This window comes from Hippocampus guttulatus, chromosome 13 (assembly GCF_054856545.1).
Source record: "Hippocampus guttulatus isolate MCC_2025c chromosome 13, RoL_Hgut_1.0, whole genome shotgun sequence".
In the NCBI taxonomy this organism is placed as follows: domain Eukaryota; kingdom Metazoa; phylum Chordata; class Actinopteri; order Syngnathiformes; family Syngnathidae; genus Hippocampus; species Hippocampus guttulatus.
In genome coordinates this window covers 2733287-2759778 of record NC_141273.1, presented here as the reverse complement: position 1 = coordinate 2759778, position 26492 = coordinate 2733287, and the positions used below count along the sequence as shown (strand labels likewise).

The following is a 26492-nucleotide window of genomic DNA, read 5'->3' as shown; positions in this document are numbered from 1 at the left end:
TGTTCTCGTTTCTTGACGGACACATTTGTCAGTGGTACGTTTACTTGCTGTTTCGCACCGAGGCAACGTGGGGTTCGTCCAGCACACTGGTGTCTTACATATAATGTTCATGTCTAACCGCAGCTTTGTTAAAGTTATAAAATGCAGATATCAAGTGTGAATGATGTCAAGATTTATAATTTAAGCCATGGAAAGTCCCTTCCGGAGGTAAGAAACACAAATAGGAACTTGTAGTTTAATGACATTTCATCAACAAAATAATTGACTTTAGGTAGCTAAGCGGCGATCCTCCGTTGTAAATATTTCAAAGATATGTTAACATTTCGTTTTATAAAAATGTTCTACCACCAACTATCAGTCAAACAAGTTCCATATCAATCAAATGAGCAACGTAATGGTGTACTCTTATTTAAAAGTTAAAACACATTTGTTTTGAACATTCAGTGGCTATCAGACCGTAAGAAAAGGCAACTGCAAAAGAAAGATGTTGGTAAGTCACAGTCATGTAATGTTAACATACATTTTGCATGTCCTAATGAAATATTGGAATGTCACAATGTATTTTTTTGAAATTTTAAGACATCCAGCGCAGGATTGAGCTCATCCAGGACTTTGAGATGCCCACAGTGTGCACGTCCATAAAGGTATCCAGGGATGGGCAATTCATCTTGGCAACAGGTAATGCTTGAAAGTTGGGGTGTAATGAAAACCCTTTTGAATAGGAATATCGGTTTTGATTTCAGTGAATTGAACTGAATCAAACTGTGAAATTTTAAAATGTACCATCCTTGAATCGTGTTGCACCGTTAGATACGTATCAAACAATCTTTTATGAGAGAAGCACACCAGGTATAGATCGTTTTGATGTTGCAGATGATTTGTTTTTTCTTTGAATTTTGAATAACATTGAATATTCAGGACTTTGGAAAGCTTTTTACATGTTGTCACAGCTTAATAAAGGTAACAAAATCTACAAGCGTATCATATTTGAGTCAAATTGTAATTCAGGCCGATAATGTTTTCCCTCAAAATTGTGATTGCGATTTAATTTGCAAACCTTTTTTTTTCCAAGGTCCTCTTTGAATGTATTTTTCAACAAATAATCTTTATTACAAAAACAAGGTCAGATCTATTATACAATACTAAGGTAAATGAAGCTTGAGTCATTAAAATGGAAGACAGTTTGTCTGCTAGAATTTCAGGGGGGACCTTTGTAAATACTTGGACGTGCAGTTTGAGAAGTAAACTAGTTGACTTAGGAAACTCCCAAACTTCAGCCACGGTACTCAAAATTTACTTAAATACACACCGCGGTGTTCGACGCGTCTATTTTCTTCCTTTGATTCTCATATTTTTTAATTGTGAGAAGCCATAATCGAAATCACAATTCAATTTCAAATTATTGCCCAGCCCTAATCTGCATGATCTTTGTAGGGACGTACAAGCCAAGGATTCGATGTTATGACACCTACCAGCTTTCACTGAAGTTTGAACGCTGCTTGGATTCTGATGGTAAATACAAATAGACACGCCCTACCCTCATCTCGTTCATGCCCATTTATTTCATCAACAGCCACTATTTAATTTGCTTTCTTTCTCTACTTCAAAGTTGTGGCCTTTGACATCCTGTCTGATGACTACTCAAAGGTAATTTGGGAATATTATATTTGATATTTTTTTTGTATAATTTTTATTCATAGATTTGCCAAGCAAATTCTACCAGTTTGCTTTATGTGCTCAAATAAATAGTGGGGCTTCGATTGATGGGCCAATGAGCATTATCGAGTAATTTCCATGAAGAAGGTGCGTTTCAGACCGATAAGCGTCGGCGCGGAACTGCACTGTTTCCCGCGGTCCTGCATGCCCGCAAACTGTTTCCATGCTGCCTGGCCTCTTTCCTTTTTTGTGCAACCTCCCTGACGACCTCTGCCATCTCTTGGCGGCAGCCTGCGATGATCAGGCGCGGTCTGGTCAACGTCAGACTTGTTGTGTGGCCACTCGCCCGGTCGAAGGAATTTATGGCACCATGTGTGGCAATCTGACAGTAACGACAAAGATGTGTGTTTTGGGTCATTATCCTGTCGGAAAAGCCATGAGCTGACCAAGCTTTGTGACATTAGGCAGCATGTTTCTCTTCAGTATGCCTTGATACTCCTGAGATTTCCTTTTCGTTTTCTCTCGAAGATTCTTGGGTCTCATTTGATAAAATGTTTACCCCTACCTATATGGTGGACATGGAACTTAAAAACAGAAGCATTATGTCCTATTTCCATTACGTTTATCAGTTTCACATTATTTCAATGAGTTTTTTTTCTTTTTCTGTTTCTTTCATTCACTGAGGTGCCACGAATTTTGTCCATGTGTAATACTTTGTTCTTTTTTTGACTGATAATCTCCTTTTGTCCTCAGCTTGTCTTTCTGCACACTAACCGTTATGTGGAGTTTCATTCCCAGCACGGATACTACTACAAAACACGAATTCCAAAGTTTGGTCGGGATTTTTCTTACCATTACCCCTCATGTGACCTTTATTTCGTGGGCTGTAGGTGAGAACATATTTCAGATCTTTCAGATTTTGAGACACTATTCAGACCAACTTCAATGCATTTTTGTACATTTTTTTTTCGTCCAGTTCAGACATCTATAGACTGAATCTCGAACAAGGTCGCTTCCTCAACTCACTTCAGACAGATGCCGTGTGAGTGTAAAAAAAAAAAAGCATTATCCAGTATAAATGATCCACTAAATCTTCGCATTAAGTAAAAATGCTTCTTCTTTGTGTTGTCGCCTATTTATGCCTCATCCACCAGGGAGCACAACGCATGTGATATCAACCCTGTCCATCATTTGTTTGCCAGTGGAACCTCCGAGGTATGTGCCATCATCCGCAGCTTGAACTGGTATTTTGGATCTTAAACAACGACAGTATCAAAGCAAAGTTCATTTTTACCATTCACCGAACAAGTTGAAACCCTACTGCCGCCCAACTTCTACTGAACTGAAACACTGAAATAAATATATTGTCATTGAAGCGCACCTGTAAAATGACTGCCTTGTTTTCTTGGTTACACATGGACAGAAGCAGTGCGAACTTCCAACGAGCAGATTAATGCATGAAATTTCATTTTACCGAATCATATCTTGATTGAAACTAATTACTTCCAACTACACAATAACTAGAAAATGTTATCTGTAGCTTTATTCAGACACGAACCAATAGGAAGTTCAAATAGTTATTTCGACTGCCTGCCATATGACATCAACACAGAGCCATCAGCAAATCCGTTTTTGGTAATAGAGTTGAATACCTTTTGTCCTTAGAGTTGTGTGTCCTATATTTTAAATAGTTCAGGGATGTCTATTGGTCAAGAGTTAATTCATGTCAACACCTATCAGCAAACAAGTCTTCCATGCCACAACCGACCTCATACATGCCCTAAATCTCTCCCTCTGTCTAACAGCTTAGCATTTGCTCTGGCAACCTACTGTGCCCACATCATACGGTGATAAATGACTGTAAACAGGCATTCTTGGTGAAACACGGCTACAGGGTATTTGATCTGACATCGACACAACTGAAGTTGAGATTTAAATATTTATTAGAACAACGTATAGAAATATACCCCCCTCCCCCCAAAAAGAATAAAAAATAAAATTCCAATGCCTCTATATTGTTTGTTTGAATATTTGTAATTTGTTATGTTGTAATTGCAAAGAACACTTTTCATGCTGTAGAAATCAAATGTACTCACTTTAATTTAACTCACTCATCTTTTCAAGAATACCTACTGTAATTCATTTATCTATATATACAGTACGCTAGTGTGCAAAAATTAGAGGCAACTGTTAGACTTACTTCATGTCGATTTTTTTTTAATGTCAATAGAACCTCACTCAAAAAAGCGCAGACATCTACCAGGCCAAACTGTTGACATCACTGAAAGAAAAATGTGGAATGACATAAATGGGTCCTCAGTTTAAGACAGTTTGCTTGCCTACAAAACCAACATGAACCCATGTTTTGTTTAAATTGGAACACACATAGTATCTATCAAAGTAGTAAATACATGGTAAATATTTGTACTTCAAAGACTTTTAGCCCATGTCCATATAAAATGATAGAAATGAAAAACTGCAACAACAAAAAAGAAAGATAATGATCAATGTTTCCGAGTATTGGATTGGATTGGATACAACTTTATTGTCAAATGGGCTGTAACATACAGCAGAGATGAAATTTCTTCCTTCTCAACATAAAACATGAGGAGCCGCTGCGCGCCGCCATCAAAAGAAAAGTTAACAAAAACTAACAATACTGCTTTTAACAAGCAGTATCCCACATTTCACTGACCTGTATCCTTTTTGGTCATTAGGGAAAAGTGGAATGCTGGGACCCTCGTGTCCGGAAGCGAGTGGGCCTTCTGGACTGTGCGCTGAGCAGCCTAACAGAAGGAATGGAGTAAGTAGCTGTCTGTTGCTCAGAAATGCAGTTTCTACTTACGGAGCTTATTTTGTCGTTGATCGAATTAGATGTGACCATTTTGTGACTTGGATCATTTCATTTTGTTTTGCAGAGTTCAGAGTTTGCCCTCAGTAAGCGCACTGAAGTTTAATGGTTCACTCGTCATGGGAGTAGGCACCAGCACTGGGCAGGTATGCAACAACATCCCTGAATGGCTAATGTTATAGGCACTGAAGAGTCCTTACGGTAAAAAAAAAAAAGATATTTTTAAAGAGCTGTATCTTCGTCCCTCCCGTGCACCTCACACACACTCCAGGGCGGTTTTGATGGAATCGAAAGTTGTAATAATTGCCTCCTCCTTACCAAAGGTGCTGCTGTATGACCTGCGTTCCAGCCAGCCGCTGATGGTGAAAGACCACTTCTACAACCTGCCCATCAAGTCTCTCATCTTCCATGATCAGATGGACCTGGTTGTGTCAGCAGACCCTAAAATAATTAAAATCTGGAACAAAGACAGCGTAAGAGGAACATACATAAGTAGAATGTACACTCAGTTCGGTCAGTTGGCTTGCTCGTCATAGGAGTGATCCTGCAAGATTATATCCTGCATTGTGTCACTCATGGTAGCCAATGCAACAAAGATGTACAAAAACAAAGAAATGCTGCACATAATTGTTTTTCTTCCACTCACCACAGGGCAAAGTGTTCTCCTGCATCCAGCCTGAGAGCAACATTAATGATGTTTGCATGTACCCTCACTCAGGTGAGAATACTCCAAGATAATGTGTAATTCATGACTGCAAGGAAAGGAAAGTATCCCCCCCCCCCCCCAACTTCCATTTTCTTAAAAGCTCACAGTGCGCCTTAAAATCCGATGTGCCTTGTGTATGGTTATTATGGTAATCTGTCGACCCCCAAAATGGCTGCTTGCTGGAACCATGCTTACAACACCGAGTTCAAACTTAAGGCGATCGGGTTACGCAGTTGAACACGGAAATAGAGCAGCGGCAAGAGAGTTCAATGTTAACGAGTCAATGTTATAACTTGTTGGTTAAGTGAACTGTGTCGCTGCTTTATTACATAGGTTTTACTGACATTTAACCGTTCTGTAGCAACGCCACTCAACAGCTAAGCTATCTTAGCTGTTGTCGTTTGTTCAAAGCTTCTTTGATCTGTAATGTGGGTTGCGTCGGCGCTGATTGGTTGAACCACGTGCGTACGTGCTCACACAGCAGAGAGCAGCAGACCATGGACTGCTGAGGCGTGCTTCACTCGAGTGGCATTGCTACAGTTCTGTTGGCATTTCCTTGAGCGTAGCGCTATCTAGTGGATGCATTATAGATTGCATCTTATAGTGCGGTGCATCCAGTATATGAAAAAATTGACAAAATAGGCCATTTATGTTGTCTTGAGAGGGAAGAAATTTCATCTGTGCTGTATGTTACAGCACATTTGGCAATAAAGTTGTATCCAATCCAATTCATTGAAGGTGCACCTCATAATCCAGTGCGCCTTTTAGTGTGGAAAATACGGTACCAAGAACAGATCTCGGTAGTGGGTGAGACCCGGCCTTATTTCAAGTCACTGGTAACCGCCGCCCTCTTGTGGCCGTTTTACAATCAGGTATGCAAGGCATACATGTCTGACAGATCACCAATCTAAAAATTTCTGAAGTTAATTAAAATTTGGGTCATTCTGCGTCAAGTGACACCTCTTCAATTTGTAATTTTCAATTTCAAAAAGTTTAAAATCAGGAGTGGGGGGCGGGGGGCTGTCTATATTATGGTTTGGTCAGTGTTGAAATTCTCAACAATCAGTCACGTATTTTTTTGTTTCTTGTGAAGTTATGTGCAGCTCAGGTGAGTGCAACGACACAACCTCAGATTTCTTCTAAGTAAGGTGTGTGTCAGTACATAGGTCCCACCCAGTGTTCAGACTGAGACACCACAAGTTGAATTAAACGGTGAGAAACTTGTGTTGCCAAAATTCTGGTTAAATGGTAGCCATTCCTAAAAGTTCCTTGAGGCGCTGTTGTATTCAGTTACCGGTAAATTATTTGCACTTCACTGTATTCCTTGAAACAACCACATATTTTGATTGGGACTTTTTCTCACAGGCTGCATTTTTTAAATGTATTTTTTAGTTGTGTGTGTTCTCCACAAAATATGTATTTACGAAACAAATCGGGGGGGGGGGGGGGGAATCATAAAAAACTTGATGTATACCACTAGGACATCGTCGAATGTGTGTGTGCGCGATATGCTCTTTCACCACTAGGAGGTGCCATCTACTCTTGTAGTTTCAAACATACAAATGACTTCAACCAAACATTTTGTTCAGGTGAAAAACACATTCGTTAAAGACCTTGTCAGATGTGTCTATCCTTTGTGATTTTGAAAACATTCCCCAAAAGAGTTTCACACACTGTCCTGTCTCAGAATATTTGCAGCATCATACCTCCTGTACACACACTGCAATCTTCAAACCTCAACTACGTTGTGTACGCACAAGCTTCTCACATCATCCTGCTTGTATGTGTGTGTGTTTTATAGGTATGCTGTTCACTGGCAATGAGGATCCGAAGATGAGCACATTCTACATTCCAGTGAGTAATTATTATTATATATATTTTTTTTACAACACCTCACTGGCAGCAAACACAAACCCACACACAGACTGATAATACTATCAGTGGCCTTGACATCACATTTCATAACTGAACGGATGCCCTCACATATATTATTGATGCAATAAAGGATGATACCTGACTTGATTACTGCCGTGCACAAACTTGCTCAAAGTCGATGACTCAAGTGGCTGTAAAAATGAGGGCTCGTGAGAAAAGGCTCCAGAGAATGAGCGGGAGATTGAAAAGGGCGGATTTTTGTGGACTGTGTGTCTCGGGATTATATGATACACATCTGTCCATTCCAACTCAGTGAGATGTCATGACTCATGACACATTTGTTTGGTTTTGTAGCCAAATATTGAGCAGGGGTTGTTAATAAGGTGAAGCAATCAAAGCCAACACGTCTCACACTGGTTTCAGATATAGAATTTAGATGCAGTAAATTCATATTACACAGCAGATAAAGATGGATGAAAAAAAAACTTCCATCATGTTGGACTGACACTAACATTGACCTGGATATCACATCTCATAACTTAACTGAATGGATACCCTCACGTATTATTATTGATGCAATAAAGAATGTTCAATAACTTGCTTACTCCCATGCACAAACTTGCTCAAAGTCCGTGACTCAAGTGACTGTAACGTGAGGGCTCACGAGAGAAGACTCCAAAGAATGAGCGGGAAATTGAAAGGGGTGGGTTTTTGTGGACTTTGTGCTCTGGGATTATATGACACACATCTGTCCATTCCAACTCAGTGAAATGTCATGACTTATGACCCATTTGTTTGGTTTTGTAGCCAAATATTGACTAGGGGTTAATAAGATGAAGCAATCATATCCAACATGATGTCGCATACTCGTTTGAGATCTTGAACTTAGACACAGTATGTTAATAATAATAATAATAATACATTTTATTTATAAGCGCCTTTCAAGACACCCAAGGACACTTTACAATAACAAAAAACACAAAACAATACGGGTTGAGCAGCGGCAGCCAAAACGCGCCAGCGTTCACTCAACCCGGAAGTCAGAAAGGACCGGGTTGTTCATATTATACAGTATATAAAGGTGGGTGGGGGAAAAAAAACTTCCATCACGTTATCGGCCATTTTAGATTTTACATACAATAATCATTTACAGTACTATGATGTTTATATCTCCATTTATTCTATAAATAATACTCCAACAGTCAAGGATAGTGAATACAACTGTTTTTTGTTGTATAGTGTGTGCGTGTGCATGTGTGTGTGTTGCGTGCGCTCAGAACACTGCTCACACATTTGGAACATTGCATGTTACATGATTATATTAGTAGTAGTGGTACTTGAGATGCGCTGGTAGTGTAGTGGTATAACGCTGTCACGGTTCTGTTTGAAAAAAGAAATATGTTAGGACTCTCAGTATTTCGGCTAGTGTATCCGTGTTGGTTTACAGAACAAGTCTGTATCCAAGAACGTCATCTCTATTTTAGAAGTTGATGAGTTAGATGATTTTTGATGCTGCCAAATGCCATTTTTTAAATTCAAAGGTATTTTATTTTGTAATTTATATAGTTAGTTATATGAGTCACCTATTTGACCCGATCTGTTTGTATGAGTCCAGGCTCTGGGCCCAGCACCTCGTTGGTGCTCCTTCCTTGACAACCTGACAGAAGAGCTGGAGGAGAGCCCAGAGAGCACCGTGTATGATGACTACAAGTTTGTCACCCGCAAGGACCTGGACAATTTGGGTGAGAGCTTCTGGCATTCATTCCTAGTCATTATTCTGGGGGGGGAAATATGCAGTGAACAAATGTGGTTATTTTTCCCGAAAGGATACACATTATTATGCACAGTTTAAAACATTTTCCAGGTCTCCGATATCCTTTTGTCACAACTCATATAAGATAAAGAATTACTGTCCACTTAATAACCACTTGCCGCATTTTGGATCAAATCACTCGCTTTTCAGCGGCTGGTTTTGGTTAATGCAAATGCTGAGTGCCGCTTCCGATTATGGTGACCTGAGGCAAAGTGAGGGTATGCGACTCTAACAACCTTTTTAAGGCTATGAGTAACAAATTTAGTGCCTATTTGTGGTATTATTGGAGACCCTTAAACTTCCTCCAGAGCAGGAGATGTTTGCCCATCTCCATTCTGACTGCAAATGGATGGCACTTGGTCAAAGCCACAATTTTCTTTTTTTTTGGGGGGGGGGGGGCTACATGATGTCAAAAGTTTTAGAAACATTGGCCGAAGCGATAGCAGTCTTGCTGCCCTATCGTGTTGTGAGTGTTATGTAATTGCAATGCCACTATCTGGCAAATTTCCAAACACCTTTCTAAAGACACATTTTCAGAAATAGCCACATAACTAAACAGGTACCTGGTTGTTAAATTTCACATTCAGTGAGTGGACAAGCACTCCAGGGTCCCAACTATTTGTGCGGAAGAAGGGAAAAAAAAATTTACAATACTATGTCCCCTTTGTAATGCGTGGCTATTTTTGGTAGAAAAAGTGTTCAGGTTGATTATGCTTGTGGGACAGGGGAGAACCTCCCTATTTAACCTCAGCCTAACTTTGGATAAATCACAGGTGGCTGAGCAGAGCTTCGGAGGCCTTCTCATGGGGGAGGGAGTCTGGAGGGGGTGGGGCCGTACCCCTGTGGAAGGGTTGAATGAACATTGGAATGCAGGCTCAGCAGTCAAGAGATCAAATGACAAGAAGCAAAGGAGTGGTTGGCTGCTGTCGAATAACGGTGCGTAGCAGGGGTGTTGATTTACAGAAGCTGCGTAACGTGGCCTGTTACGTAACCTTAAGTCAAGAACGTTTACGTACTATGAGGCAAGAAAGGTATGCTATTCTGTCAGATTGAGTCATCTCAGGGTGGGAAGACTCTTTTTCAATGGGTTGAAAAGTGCTAGAGTACTGCATAATGTCCCTTGTAGTTAGCTGCGTGGAAATGGCCGGAAGGGGCTCGCTCAGCCGAATATCTCCCGACGGTATTAATTTCTAAGCGCCTCCAGCAAATTTGAAGATACGTGCATTTGTCACTGCTCAGAGACAACATTAGGGATTCAATTTTGTTGTCCATGTAAGATTCCAAGAGCATTGATTGCACGTAGGCAAAGGCAATTTGTCTTCCTGACAACTCTTCATGTACTTGATGAAATCCTTAATCCGTATTTCCATTTAGAATTCTGCCACAAATATCTTTCAAACTAAATGAATGCTTGCTTCATTCTTTTTTTTCATGTGTAGGTTTGTCTCATCTTGTGGGATCATCCCTCCTGAGGGCGTACATGCATGGCTATTTCATGGACATTAGGCTGTATCATAAGGTATGATGTTGCTGCGCTACAGGTGGAATATTTCCTTCACAGCCGTTGCTGGTAAATGATTCCGGCTGAATAATTTTTAAAAATAACACCGGTCAACAAATATTGACTGAAATTTTTAATCCTAAATGCAATAAGCTTTTGCACATTTTTTTTTTCTTTCCGGATTCAGAATCGGCCCTCGTTTTCATTAACACATCGCGTTTTCATGATAATAGAATAACAATAAAATAAGATGTAAAGTAGTTCTACATTTTGTAATATTTAGGAATTCTGTGGTTAGGTTCAGCAACAGGTGTATTTTATTTCTGAAACGTCATAGCTATTGATTGAATTGGATTGGATTGGATACAACGTTATTGTATTTGATATGATATGATACTGGATTGCAGTGCATGTTAAATCCATATCGGGCAAGCTTTTAAATGTCAAAACCTAAGAAGAAAAAATGAAAATATCTCAAAAACCTGAGTTGCTAGGATCCTTTTGAAATCGGCATCAAAAAGACCTTTAGGGACACATAAAGCCATCTCTGATTCAAATTTGCTGTTGACCGTTATGATGTAATTGCAACAATTGCAACCCATAGAAATGATCATTTTGATAATGAGCATAATTTCAATTCAAAATGTGTTGCGCACAAATGTGGATGTTTTCTTTTTGTTTGCCCCCCCCCCACCTCCTCAGGTCAAAAGCATGGCAAATCCTTTTGCATACGAGGAGTATCGCAAGGATAAGATCCGACAAAAGATTGCAGAGACGAGGACCCAAAGAGTGCAGGTTAAGGTGAGAAATTCCGAGACCATGACAAGATTCTTCCAGTTTGCGTTTGTAGCTACAGCACATTGTTGAGCATAAGGTGCCAAATTTCTGTGTGAAGAAATAAACCTTCACAGCTTAAAAAAATATGAACTAAGAGAGGACAAGAAGCACCTCTGTTATTTCATTACCACACTTTAAAACTGCAATTCAATATTTGAGTCCTTAAACTTTACCAAACTTGCCAAACAAAAGGCTTTGAGAATTGCTCTGTGCAAAACATGAAAAGACACACCCCTCAATTAACCTGGAACCTGTTAAATTTATACGGTGACACTTAAAGAATAAAATTGACGGTGAGCTCTGCCTCGGGTTGCTTGTTTGGTTTAGGAAGTTGGTATTTACCGGTAATCTTGAAGAAAAAGAAAACAATGTGGGCTTCTTAAAAACGACTTTGAAACTACCGTATGCCTTTAAGCACCAATAACTGTTTAATCAGAGCAAACTGTCAGTCACCGCATAACTGCAATCCAAATGATTTTGTCAGAAGCAAGCTGTGCACTGTCACAATAATTAGCAATTTGTGATGTTGCTCTTTGTGCCTGAATCAGACATTGCCAAAGGTCAACAAGGAGCTGGCTCTGAAGCTGATGGAGGAGGGCGATGATGAAATGGAGCTGACTGCCAGGAAAAAGAAGGGCAAGGTAGGCAGACTTGGATAGCAGCACTTGCCGGCATCACCGAATTTGGAATTCACATTTTTGCTGTTGAAATTGCAGGCCCTACCCACCGTTTTAGGCGATAGCCGTTTCAAAGTGATGTTTGAAAACCCAGACTATCAAGTGGATGAGCAGAGCGAGGAGTTCCGCTTGCTCAATCCCATCGTCTCCAAAGTCAGCCAGAAGAGGAAGAAGAAGCTGCGGCTACTAGCTCAGGATGCCACCTTGCAGGTGAATGCTGCACTGAACGAAAAGCTTGTCAGGAAGCAGACATTGCAAATGAATACCACCGTTTGAAATACAATTAGCCTTCACTCTCAAGAAAATAAGCACCAATCATTCTGCCACCTTTTTATAGGTTGCCCCAGAAAATGATGAGGAGGAGGGTCGAGCGAGCTCTGAGGAGGAAAGCTCAGATGATGACAAGAGCTGGGTGGAGGAAGTGAGAGAGCAGCGGAGATTGCTCAACGAGGAAGCCCGAGATCGCCGGCGGAAACAGAGGAAGGACGCCGACCGTAACACGGTCCTGCTGGGGAGCAAAAGCAGCGAAGGAGAGAAAAACTCGATCGCGGCTGAGAACAAGAAGACGAGCCAGCCTCAATTCTATCAGATTAAAAGTGGGGAGGAGTTCCGTGGTTTTAATGATGTCTCCCGCCAGCAGAAACTTCAGAAGTATGTCCTATTCCCAAAAGGGCTCAAATCATAATTGTAGAGAGCTCATCAACATGAAATAGGTCAAACACACACTTACTGTGCACTTTTTCAGCACTCTGCTCAATGAAAATGTTTTTTTTTCTTCTTCATGTGTGTGTGTCTCAGGGCTTCCCTAGAGGAACGACTGAAGTTGGAGCAGCACTCTGGAACCAGCAACATGCCTGATGCCACAGTGGGAAGCAAGCAGCTTACTTTTACACTGAAAAAGGTAGCCCGCCCATGTCTTACTGGACCCCATAAAATTCTATCAACGACTTTGCAATGACATGCCTTGATGCGGAGGAATATAAATCTTTTCAAGGCGAGATATTATTCGATTGGCAACATCCACAGCTGGCTAAGAAAAGGCCAAACAGCCAGACCCAGAAGCCTATCTGGCCCAAATTTTAAACGAGTCTTTGTCTACCTCTGCCAAAAAAAAAAAAAACCCCCAAATCAGCAAAAAAGAATGTAACAGAGATTGAATAACAACCTCCCTCCCCCGTGTGTGTGTGTGCGCGTGTGTGTGTCAGTCTGAGCAGCAACGGAAGCAGCAGCAGGCGGAACGGGACCACCATGAAGAGAGGAAGAAGCTGAGGCGCTCGGCCGGACACCTGAGCAGTGCCCGTGGGAGGGGCTGGGGTAGAGGCAGAGGAAGAGGACGAGGAAGAGGAAGAGGAAGGCTCTGAGGAGCGAAGACCCATCTGCAACTGCCTCGAGCCAAAGTCACACCAATTAGACAGATGTCCGAAATAGCTTAACTGTTGTTTTTAAAAGTGGCCAAGGCTATGAACAGATGAGTTACTACCACTTCACCTTGTCATTTTTATTTTATTGATTTCATTGTTTGTTTCTTTCTTTCTTGGGAAACATTTTTGGGTAGTATTTGCTCAAAAATTATTTTGAAAAAAAAAAAAACGTTGTAATGATAAAATATGCTATTTTCTTTTCATTGCCAAAACTAATCACAGGCTCTTAAAACAACTCAAACTGTGAAATTATTCTTGCCTGGTTTCTCTTTGCCAACTAGCCGTGGTATTCTTTGTAGCAGCTACGCACCTACTTGCGTCAGTCGTGAAAGAAGGGGGGGGAGAGAAATGTGAGTGTTTTTTTTTCCACCCTTTCACCCTGCCAACAACTGCAGTTCTTGGAAATTGGAATGCTTGTGCCCCCCCCCCCCCCCCACCACCACCTCACCCCCTGCTCCCTTCCTGTCCCCAATGGGATGGATGGCATGAACCCCCTTCTCGACCACCATTGACCTTTTTCAAATGTGGTGTAGCTCCCCCAGGCTCATGTCATCTTAACCATTGTGCTTCAAAGATAATAGTGGTACTCTTCCAATGAGGGATTCACTCGAGCACCATGTCAGTCAGTATAAATACAATATTATGGACATTTACTCTAAAAGCGCCAGATTTAATTTCATTGCGAGGTATGCAAAATTGAACAACGTAGAAGAAATGACGACTGATTTGTCCCACTTAAATATCAATCAACATAAAGGAAAATATTGGGTAATTTGTGTCATTTTCCATTCACAATGCTTCACCATGACAACAGACTGTCTGCAAGAAGTGGGTCATGCGGCAGTGACAGAAATAATATGGGAATAAATGAGGTTCCTACTGGGATGTGGAAGTGCAGTTTGATACATTCAACCACGTTATCGATCTGATCAGTTATGTGGAAGCAATGTTCTGTGCCATGACGGGGTTGTCTGATTCCGTGTTTGCCAACCTTAATTGAGCCGAGGCACCCGTGTTATACCTGCATGCCACCATACAAAAGTGTCACCAAAAAGTATCGAGATTGACATAATGATGCATTCGGTATACTTACAAAAGTACTTGGTGTCAAATTGGGCCAGTTTAAAAATCAAATGCATCCATCAAACCACCCCTCCCAAAAAAAAAAAACATCCAGTGCAATGTGTTCTAGCATGTTGTGTATCAATCCAATTAAAGGAAATGTGATGATATATAAGACAAGAGATCCATTGGGTCATGGCTGGACGTAGTTTTATTACACAGGCATCTTACTATACTTTATAGTGATTGAAATGTTAATAATTTTGCATTTCAATGTGGCCCTTATGCGGCGTCATAATTTTGGCCACTTTTTTTTTTTTTTTTTTGCCTGAGTTAGGCCACAAAATTCTGATATACTGTATTCCGAGTCATGAAAAGGTGACCGCATTTCATGAAAAAAATCGACTTTGCAAAATCAACTTAGCCGATGAACCCAGTAAAAATGAGCGACTGCATCATGTGTCTGAAGCAGAAATGGCAACTATCATTTGCTCTTTAAAAACATCCAAGGCTATAGACAATCACTACAGAATTGACTCATTCCTTCCTGAAACAGCAGAGAGAATCTCGTGATATACCCGATTATGCACATGTCAGTACATAGCATGTCAACGCCGTTTCTTCTTTCCTGGAAAAATAATATTTGCACTGATGTTAATATTGAAATATATGCTGATGATTACATAATATTTCCATCGATGAAAAACACTGAAGAAACACCTAAAATGTTCAAATTCAGTCCTGACTGGATTGCAGATGGAAGTTAGCCTGTGGCTTCAATATGGCTTGTTCATCAATATGCACCACCCCTTAAAAAAATAATAAAATACAAAAATTAATTCAGCATTTATCTAATTTAAAGGTCAAGCGTGAAGTAGTTTTAGAAAATCCCAAACAAAATATTTTTAGGTCACAAAGCAATTAAGCAAGGCATGTAATAAACCATTAAAAAAATTGATTTCGTAAATTTGACAAAGTAATCGTTTTCCCAAAGAGAGATCCTAACGAGCGAAAAACCCCAGAAGTGTGACATCACATCAAGACAACAATAGCCCGGCTCACTGTGGAAAGTGTACAAAGCGAGTCAAAAATCGATTTGGGAATCGGAAAGTTTGAAATTTATCTGAAAGGATCGAGATGTTTGAAGAGTCAGAGGAAGATGAGGTGGTTGGCAAAATGTATGTTGGACCATACATGTATGAGCCAGATATTCAGGATGCAGAAAATGTGCAGTGTATTGTTTGCATTTCGATACTGTGTCGTGCTGGAAATTGCGCATGATGGGATTACTGATTTAGCGCATGCATTTCCGCAAGCACTGAGGGCACCCATTATAGTGGGTTGGTGTCCTACATTGTCATTGCAAAGGTAGTTCTGTTGCGTTGTTGGCTACTCTGCACATTGTATCGGCAGCGTTGTTAATTGCCAACCATTTCAGAGGATTCCATCCATGGACTTAAATAGTTTGAATGTTTTCGTACAAGATTCCATCCATGTACACGGACTTGGAATCAAATTTTTGCATGAACAACAACCAGTTATTCATTGGTTATCACATCAGCTTTTTTTTTTTTGCACATCAGGTTGAGAGATAACGGAGGTCTTCTTAGCGCTTGTAACAAAGAATGCTCGTCGACACTGCCGTGAAATTCATTTGCTTTGCGAGAATGAAACTATCGTTCCAATTTTGCAGTCCGTTCACATGCCACATTCTTTTCTTTTGGTCACTCAAACAAGTGTTTGCCTGAATGTGAACATCTGCGTATATTGCCGAATAACTCGGTAACAATTGCAAAGATCAGTTAATGGGAAAATCAACAATGCATTACAATGGCTGACTGGCGACTCGGCATTCTGTAAATGACGTCACTCAGTGAAGATTGCCGAACAAAAGCATTTTCGTTGTTAAGCGGGTTGATATGGGTCTAACTATGCACCGGGGTGGGTTGTGTTAAAAAAAAAAAAACTAAAGTATGCTTGAAATAGTTTTAGCCCTAAATTTTACTCAAAAGATGGTTGGCCAAGTTTAATTCACGCTTGACCTCTAAAGGTTACTTAACCTCCATTAGGGTAACTGAGGACAATGATCCAGTCAAATTCCTGTGCAGGTCATCTTTGTAATCATCATCTGTGGGTGAAATGTATTTTTTTTTTCCCCGTCTACTCTTTTCAGCCCCTGCAGTTCTGAGTGAAGGAGTTAGTCTGTGCATCAATCTGTGTGTTCTTCCTCCAAAAGGATCTGAGGAGGAAAAAGTGCTGATGTTGAGTGTTCACCGATCCCAGAAAAGCATAAAAAAAACACTCTGTTAAAATGTGATCCCTTTTTTTTTTTTTTGTCAATACATTGCCAAGTGAACAAATTCACAGGAACTCAACCGAATGATGAGTCTACATGACTTTTTATTCTACACTGTGCTGATTAAATACTGACAAAAAATAATCATAATGTCAGCACCGGGCATGCGTACACATCTATTTTCTGATATTGTTCCACCAAATCCACTAGTAGTCAACAAGTGCCAATCAACACAAACCTCTCCTTTCTGAATCCTCAACTTGTCGCCTCATAATCCAACAATTTGTCCCCAAAATGAGGTGCCATTTCAATTGTACAAAGTACAACCAAAATGATCAGTGCTGTGAATCAACACAAGCTCGAACACCTGCCCACAAATACACTGCTTCACTGTGTTTAGCGCATCCTGTAAACATGGAAGAAAAACTTCATATTGCGCCATGCACACAATATACTGCCATCATTTCAAAGCGTAACGGGTGCTTTTTGTTCCCTGCTTCATGAGTTGAAAATGAACAAAGCTTTACGATGCTGCTATGATTTACAGCCGCCTTGTAGTGAACCAGGCCATCTATTTTTGTGGAAATAAGTGGCCGTGTCGATTGAAATGTGCAAAAACAACAATCGTTCATGCTTGCTTGTTTTTAAGCCCGCCTATCTGGATGTAGTCTGCTGTAGCCAGAGAATTTTAATTTGATTAAGTTACCAGTGTGTCAACACGCTGCTTAAGGCTCTGCATACACATTAAGCATTGAAATCAACATGATAATAAAATAAATGAAAACCGCACATAGCATCTGCTAATTTGGGTCCAGCGCCAGACAAACAAGTGATCGCCAGCGCAGTCTTTGAAATAGCAGTCTGGGCCAATCAAACACTTAAGGACTTTGAGGTCAAGACTTCCTTGGGTTTACCTGCTTAACACCTGTGATTTTTAACCTCTGACCCCTTGACCGATTTAACCGGATAAATGAAGAACTAACATCAGACTTTGCTGGCAGCAGCTCTTTGGAACGTAGCAATGTGGCCAAAAGGCCATTCAAGGAGGTATCATGTTCAGTCCCCTCCAAAAGTATTGGAACGGAAGGTCAATGCCTTTGCTTCTGTTATATGCAAAAGCCATTTGGATTTCAGATGAAAAGATGAATATCAGATAAAAGTTAAGAAATCCAGCTTGTATTTTATGTTATGTACGTCTACGTGTGTGAACCAACTCAAGACAGCAAGCACACCTTCTGTTTCAGTCACTTTTCAAGTGAGGAAAGGTATTGCAGTACATGTCATTGTTAAATGAACTGCATTTAACGTGTAATATTTGGTGGCGTAACCCTTACTTGCAAAAACTGGATCAAGATTGCGAGCTGTGAACTTCACTAAACCGGTGCATGCTTCAAATGCATTTTTCTGTCCATTGCCAGACAAAGGGATTTAGTAGACTTCAGGAATCATTCTGCTGAATCCATCATGTGCAAAGGTGGTCTGTACTGAGTTGTTGAAAATATCTACATGTACCGGTAAATACCATGAAAGAAAAACTGGAATTCTGAACTTTTGTCTCATATTCATCTTTCCATCTGATACCCATACAATAAAAAACAAAGAAATTGACCTTGCCGTTTTCATTCTTTTGGAGGGGACCCTACTTGTCGTGACACTTTATATTATGGCATGATAATTGACTGCTTAAAAATGTATCATTTTTGTAGATTTTTTTTTCTTGAGTCAATGATGTCAAATTTATGGAAATCTGTTGTTCAACCAAGTTGTTAATTTTGGGTCCACTGAATCCAAGTCATGCTTGTCATTATTTGTATAGTGTACTCCATTTAGTTTGCTTAAAACAATGCAGACATTTGGGGCTTTTAAAGTACATATTGGAGAATCACTACTGATTTCTCAGGGAGCACACATCAGCACTGTTCAATTTAGTCCGTGATCAGGGTTTGATAATACAACGTTTGATAACATAACGATTGTCGTGCTTGTCTTCTGTGTTGTCTTGCAAAAAGCGAGGTCATGTCACAGCACTCCTAGGAGCAAATTAATAAATTCACATTAATAAGATACAGACATTAGAAGAGCTGATCCAGAGAGCAGCTAGAGTAAATATTTCATCCCGGCCTTACTAATTTATCTAATTGCTGTGATCTTGTGATTTGGACCAAAACATACCAAAGATGCGCTCGCAAATCAATTAGTGCTTATTGTGGGCCCACTTCCTGCCTGGGCATCAGAGTTGCTTCAGTGCAAGCCAGCCTCAGTTACTGCTTGTTTATGGTTCTTGCTGCCATCATGTTTGTCTTCAACAAGTGAAACGATTCAACACACAAGCACCACAATATATGATGCATGATGTGGTATGCTTTGGAGCATGAATTGTTTCTTCCCAATATTTTTGTGCTTCCATCATTCGGACACAAGTTGGCCTTGATTTCAGCTCTCTACAGGCCTAATGTAGAGCTCAATGTGCTTTCTTTTTTCTCTTTTTACTCCTTTTCTTTTCTTTTTTTTAAACACCGTGGCAAACATTTTCTTTCTTTTTTTTTTTTTTTAATTCGGCCCCCCCTGCTTGCGTTTATGTCTCCGTTTGACTTTGACTTTATATTGGTAGCTTCAGTCGGACTACTGCCAAATGTTCAATACCTGAGATCCACAACTGAGTTGTATTGAGATTTTAAATAAATTATGTCTGTTCTGGGCACAGTGGATGACTGGTTGGCACCCCTGCCCCACAGTACATAGGTCTAAGGTTCGACTCCGGGCTCCGGCCTTCCTGTGTGGAGTTTGCATGTTCTCTCCGTGCAAGCGTGGTTTTTGTCGAGGTGTGCGGTTTCCTCCCACATTCTACAAACATGCATGGTATGTTAATGGAATACTGTAAATTGTTCCCAGGTGTGATTGTTAGCACGAATGGTTGTTTGTCACATGTGTCAAAGTCAAGGCCCGGGGGCCAGATCTGGCCCACCAGCTCATTTTATGTGGCCCGCGAAAGCAAATCAAACATGGCAAATTCCATGTTGCTCGCTAAAATATGTACCAAAATTCTCAGATTTACAGTAATAAATAAGAGATATATTGTAAGCATTTTCTTATTGCCAAACAATTCATTACAATAACTTAAAAAAAGTTGAATAAAGTGTTATTCTTGACTTCTTTCTATGATTTCAGTCATAATGGCCCTCCACGGGAAATGGTAACTAAAATGTGGCCCGGGACGAAAATGGTTTTGACACCTCTGGTCTATGTGTACCTTGCGATTGGCTGGCAGCCAGTTCAGCGTTTACCCCCCTGCCCGAAGACAGCTGACATAGGCTCCAGCACGTCACGACCCTTTGAGGATAAGCGGATCAGATAATGGATGGATGGATGCATGGGTTGGAGCACAGACTGTGGTTGTCATGTGCCAGGTGCACACTATTGACAGCTTGCTATCTGAGTCATTGTGTGGCCTCTCTTAATCTCATCACACTGGTCAAGAACCTTTACAGTTCCGTGAGAATGAGTGCTTGAAACCCTGCTGTCAATCAGAGCTAGCAGCAGGCTCCAGTGTGCCAGTAAATTAGCGAATCACCCGGATTAACACACAAAGAGCAAATTGTCTTACATTTAACCATGATTGCAGTCATGTCAGAATGCTGGATCATCAGCTCTAAGAGTTTTCCAACGATTTAAGTCCAATTGTGGCGAAATGATTCCCTCTGAATTACATAATACTGTACTTAGAATAACCATCAGTATGATAATTAAATTATTATATGTGATCAATGGGATATCTGGTCAATTTCCTCTCAAAACTAAATTTACAGTGCATTTGGGTGTCATCCTTGCCCCATGTCTCAGATGAGGGCCATTTCATGTCCTATCAAAAATGAAAGCTTTACAACGGTGTTCAATTTGAGCTGAAACTGTAATGGCGTTATTATGTTATGTTCGAGAGGAAGTGGACCAAATAAAGGAGGTAAAGTCAAACCCCTGCATTTTCCTTCACTTGTGCACATTAGAACCACAATAATATACATATAAAAATTACTACACTGAGAGTTATTCTACAAATAGGAGGCACTGTGGATTGGTGGTGGCGGGGGATGGGGGTGGGGGTGTTTACACTGTATGCTTGATACCCGGGTGCTTGATACCCTCTCGCGCCTTGCATCCAATGATGGTATGCTGGTGTGCCTAATGTTTAAAAGAAGAAAAACATACTAAATGAATTTTCCTGCCCAGGGAAGAAAGTGATAACGCGCAAACTTTGAGAAAGTCAGACCAAAACACGATTTAGTCAGAGGCACAGTCTGCTACAAGAAAAAAAAAAAGAGTTAATTCTTAAACTGATTTGCTAACGATGTTTCTCCTGTCTTCTTCTCCCACCACGTTGATGGGGGGGACAAGTCCAAACCGGTTCTTACGTAGATGATAGGCCGGTTTCAGCTGGCTCCGTTGCCGTAGCAACGAGCTCCTTATAAATTCAAGACGGGACATCCGCTGCTTCCACTTCAGTTGGAGCTAAGTAGGAGTCGCATGCTAGCTGCGGCTCAATTGTCTGAAAGAAAACTGTTTTTACACCCCAGCGCTTGTGTCTAATGGACAAACTCTCTTTGTAAATGCTTTTTAAGGTAAGTCATCCAGTTTGTTTGTGTATGCGTGTTTTTTTGTCTTTTTTTTTTCCGGGCCTTGTGTTATAGAGAAATTTTAGCTAGCCGAACTCGTGAGAATGGCCTCAACAGCCCTCGTGTTGAAGTGGTGGTGGGGGGCCTTGCGTTGTGTTTAAAGTTGACAACCAATTTGGTTATAAAACAGTTTGGAACTTGAGAATTAATTACTACGCAATCTAAGTTTTACGTTCGTGGTTTCATGTAGCTAATTAGTCCTTTTGTGTACGCACATTGCGAATTAGCCGCCTGGCGTTAACTGATGAGAATGACTTCTCTTAAATTTTTTTATATAAATTTCATAAAACGTGCTACACGAGTCACGCCTAAGATTAACTCTCGTGTACAGTCGACAGTAGCCTCCTGGCATGGAAAGCGGAACCGGCAAACTGACGTTTATGTAATTCGTTCACTTTCCATTTGTTGGTTTTGATGTCGTTCATAAAAGACGAAAGATTCTCTTCTTGGGGATTGGAGGAAATCGTTCCTGGGCGGGGCTTTCTTTTCAGTGGCTCTTTCTCTGTATGTCTTTATTTCTGTCATTTGGTGTCAAATTCTACTGACGCAATATACATTTTTTTTAATGCGACCTTGCGCAATTTAAGTATTTGTTAGCCTTATTAGGATAATGAATATTTTGTATAACATACTCGGACAGTGCATTGAAAACTCTAAATTTACTAAGACAAGTTGTTTTTCCCTATACGAAAATTATGCACTATTTGTAATGTTCTTTCTTCACTTATTAGAATCATCACTCCAGGAGAACACACACTGTCTGCTCAACAGGCCCTGGCCTTGAGGCTTATTTAAAGGGCTTTAACTTCACTGGTGAGCCACCTTGGATCTCCTGCATCTGAGCAACTGACATAAAAATTCCATCTCGTAAGTACAACACTGGCTGTTGCCTTTGTCCCTTGTATGGTTTTTTTGGGGGGTTACAGCACGGTGCTCAACATTGACTATCTATTTTTGCAACCCTCTTGTAGTTTTTGAGTGACCATTTAAAGAACTTATTGCGACCATGAATACTGCCGAGTTTGATTTCACTTTCCTTGAGGAGGGCTTTTCTGCCAAGGATATTGTAGAGCAGAAGATTAATGAGTCATCCATGACGGTAAGATCCTGGCGTGGCAATATTTACCTAATTTTGCTATGCTTCTGTTATGATGGATCTGTGTCAAACCATTGTACTCCTTCTTGCAGGATGACAGGGACGCCTTCTATGTATGTGACCTGGGGGATGTTTTGAAGAAGCACTTGCGCTGGGCAAGGGCCCTTCCTCGCGTCTCTCCTTTCTATGCAGTCAAGTGCAACGACAGCCGGGCTGTTTTGATGACACTGGCCTCATTGGGAACTGGTTTTGACTGTGCAAGCAAGGTGACTATTGGAAACGTGTGCAGGTCTTATGAGCACAATTGAAAGCTAATGGCTGCGTTTACGTGTTTCCCCTCCAGACTGAGATCCAGCTTGTGCAGTCTCTGGGAGTGGATCCAAGCCGAATCATATATGCAAACCCATGCAAGCAGGTTTCTCAGATAAAGTATGCTTCTGCCCACGGGGTCCAGATGATGACCTTTGACAGTGAAATAGAGCTAATGAAAGTGGCTCGCTGTCATAACAATGCTAAGTATGGCTTTTCGTAAACGGGTCGCACTATAAAAGCTTTTGCGTAATTTGCTCTACCAGTCCTTTCTGAATTCCTTATGCTTTGTTTTTCCAGGCTGGTGCTGCGTATTGCCACAGATGACTCAAAGGCCGTTTGCCGTCTGAGCATCAAATTTGGAGCCCAACTTAAAGCTTGTCGAAGCCTTCTGGAGAAGGCCAAGGAATTGGGGCTGGATGTGATCGGCGTCAGCTTCCATGTTGGCAGTGGCTGCACTGACTCTGCGGCCTTCAAGCAGGCTATTGCAGATGCCCGCTGTGTCTTTGATATGGGGGTGAGTGAAAAATCTGGAATGCACTCTCTACATATACCCGCAGAAATGAGATAAAAGTGCCGTTGTGGAAGTTGAAGGAAAAGTGCTTGGCTCATATTGGCAGATGTCAACCCTTGCCTTTATTTTGCCATGTGGGAGGGGCCTTTCAGTTGCAGTGCAGGCATACCTGGTACAAACACAAGTTAAATGAATACCTCTCTAATGTTGTGAACCATGAGCTTTTCAAAACCAGAAGTGTTAAGTCTTCATGTGGTTTTGTTGATTCAATTCATTGTGCCCATTGAAGTGTGTTTTTTTAATATATATTTTTAATATAAACTACTTCTTATTAGCTTGACCTAGGCTTCTGCATGAACCTTTTGGACATCGGAGGGGGTTTCCCTGGTTCAGAAGATGCAGACATCAAATTTGAAGAGGTATGTTTTTTACTTTGTACAAGTTAGTATTCAGAGCCTGATTTTCATGTTGTCTCGATTTACCTCTATGTAGATCACTGCAGTAATCAACCCAGCCTTGGATAAATATTTCCCTGTCGACAGTGGTGTGAGGATCATTGCTGAACCTGGTCGATTTTATGTGGCCTCTGCTTACACTCTGGTTGTTAACATTATCGCCAAAAAGGTCCTTATAGATGACGATTCGGCCTCTGACGGTAAGGGCAGTTTAGTTTTTATAAATGTAATGCTATTTGTGACTCTGAAATTAAGGGTGTCTGTCTCCCCCCCCCCCCCCCCCCCCCCCCCCCAATCCATCACAGAGGAAGATGAAGGGATCATTGACAGGAGCCTAATGTATTATGTGAATGATGGAGTGTATGGGTCCTTCAATTGTATTCTGTATGACCACGCACATTGTCTGCCAACTTTACACAAGGTAAGCTGAAAACAAACAACAACAAGATGATGTGTTCATGTTTTTTTTTTTTTTTAAACAGTTAGTCTGCTCTGCTTCCATAGAAGCCCAAGCCAGATGAGTCCATGTATCGCTGCAGTATCTGGGGCCCAACATGCGATGGCCTTGATCGTATAGTGGAACAGTGTAACCTGCCGGACATGCATGTGGGTGACTGGCTGCTCTTCGAGAACATGGGTGCCTACACTGTGGCCGCTTCTTCCACGTTCAATGGATTCCAGAAGCCCGATATTTACTACGTCATTTCGCGGCCAGCCTGGTTGGTAAAAGTCATACAAGCAATTTGTTGCAGGCTTGCTATGCAGATGCTAATTTCATTTTTGGTCACTTTTGGTTTTAGGCAACATGTGCAGCAGATCTGCGCCCAGGGACTGCCGGTCCCCGCAGAGTCCTGCACGCTGGATGTTCCAGCCTGCTGCGGAAGAGAGAAGAACTTGGAGATTCCCTCCAAGTCTCCCCAGGCCCATGTGGTTTAAAGGGCACCATCATTCACGACAATAAAAACACACATCACACCTTTCATTACAGATGCAGTTTTTAAAAATTATTTTTGTGAAGAATCTTGGCCAGTTACTTGGAAAAGGAAACAGGTATTTTGCATGTATTTCTGTTTTCTATTTAGAAGCTAATAATTTCCAGTTGGCTGTGGTGGCTTGATGGTACCATTCAAGAAAGGCTGCTATAATTTTTGTTTGTTTTCAATTGTCTCCATTTCACAGAACCCTTTTATTTGACCACATATACAAGGAACTTTGTATTGCCTGGCTAGTCATTAAGTCATCTGTCATTCCAAAAGCTAAATAGTCATCACTTACTCTGAGAATGTGTTTCCATCAAACTCCATGCTGAAACTGTTTGTTTTCATTCCTATATGGTTTAGATCATGTTATGATGTAGGTGGTACCCTGTTAAAAACAAATCTTAATAGCAATTTATCCACATGGCCTCAAGACATTACTGCCTCTTCTCATTTAACTTAATTTTGTGATTGTATCCTCAAAAGCAGAACGTGTGCGTTGTGAAAGAGATGGGATGCTTTCCTATGGAAACGTTTGCAAGTTTTTTATTTTTTATTTTCCAAAATAAAGTGGTGCAGAACTGAATGATTTCGATATGTTGTTCAACCTTTGCCCACTTGAAGGCTATGCTTGATTATAACTAGTCAGGCATTTGCACAATGGTTTAATAGCGCCATCTCGTGGGTCTAGGAGGGACTAATGTTCCAACCAAGAAGGCAGAAGCCCGTTTGTTCCATGCTAACGCCCACCCACCCACTTGATACACTGATTATCCTGGACAGGGTTGCGGGGAGTAGCTGCAGCCTATCCCGGCTGACTTCTGGTGAACTACGCCCTGAACTGATTGCCAGTCAGTCGCACGTCACATATACAAACCATTCACACCATCGCTGCGCGCACACAAGTCAGGCGAGTGTAGAACTACTCCCATCAGCAACTAACAAGTCATTAACACATCACACCTGACCCTTTTCTCCAGCCGTTCCAGCCTGCCTGTACACGCTCCACCTCTTTTCCACACGCCATTGCTCTGGGCAGTTGACCCCAAGTACTTAAAATCCTCCACCTTCTTTATCTCTTCTCCCTGTAACCTCACTCTTGTACTTGGGTGCCTCTCATTCGCACACATGTACTCCGTCTTGCTTCGTCTGACCTTCGTTCCGCTCCTTTCCAGGGCAAACCTCCACCTCTCGAGTTTCTCCCCCAGCTGTTCTCACTACAGATGACGATGTCATCTGCAAACAGCATAGTTTATGGAGATTCCCGTCTAACCTAGTCTGTCGGCCTGTCCATCAACATAGCGAATAAGAAGGGGCTCAGAGCTGACGCCTGGTGAAGTCCCACCTCCACCTTGAATTCTACTCTCTTCAGTCCTCGGGGTGTCCCACTTCTTCTTAGCTGACCTCTTTCTCTATATACACTCCTGCACTGCCTCATTCCACCACCAAGTGTCCTTATCTACTTTCCTTCCAGGTGACAGACAGTCTTTGAATATTCCTTATGCTTCTTTCAAAAACTACTGACATTGAAATTAGGTTCCTAAGGATACAGTTTGAAAGATGCTTCTGTTTTGATGAATTGTTGTTTTTGAAACGGAATAATTGCTCAGAATCATTCACAACTAGCAAAACATACATGCATAAACTGCTCATAACATAGTGGGAACTTAACATGGTTCCCAAGTGTCCATACATGATCTCAAAACAAAACCCATAGTAACTGTTAGTCTACTGATGCAAGGATGAATGTAGATACAGTATGAGTAAGTATTGTATACA

The 26492-nt window shown here is 41.1% G+C and overlaps 2 protein-coding genes across 2 annotated transcripts; both read left to right on the top strand.

The window, feature by feature from the left end:
* Positions 1-43: 43 nt before the first annotated feature.
* On the top strand, positions 44-14109 carry nol10 (nucleolar protein 10). The gene is made up of 21 exons (XM_086128020.1): positions 44-207; positions 445-490; positions 580-678; positions 1435-1512; positions 1610-1647; positions 2410-2546; positions 2633-2698; positions 2811-2871; positions 4374-4459; positions 4575-4653; positions 4831-4980; positions 5159-5225; positions 7015-7067; positions 8704-8830; positions 10341-10420; positions 11105-11203; positions 11788-11880; positions 11956-12126; positions 12254-12567; positions 12715-12817; positions 13122-14109. Exons 1-21 carry the CDS (start codon positions 142-144, stop codon positions 13275-13277), a joined length of 2169 nt encoding a protein of 722 aa, XP_085984146.1. The 5' UTR covers positions 44-141; the 3' UTR covers positions 13278-14109.
* A 7064-nt stretch (positions 14110-21173) lies between these two features.
* Positions 21174-25299, top strand: odc1 (ornithine decarboxylase 1). The gene is made up of 11 exons (XM_086128051.1): positions 21174-21308; positions 22094-22229; positions 22334-22461; positions 22551-22724; positions 22802-22974; positions 23068-23284; positions 23617-23700; positions 23774-23936; positions 24042-24157; positions 24241-24455; positions 24537-25299. The coding sequence occupies exons 3-11, from the start codon at positions 22369-22371 to the stop codon at positions 24670-24672; spliced, it is 1371 nt and encodes a 456-aa protein (XP_085984177.1). The 5' UTR covers positions 21174-21308; positions 22094-22229; positions 22334-22368; the 3' UTR covers positions 24673-25299.
* Positions 25300-26492: the final 1193 nt, after the last annotated feature.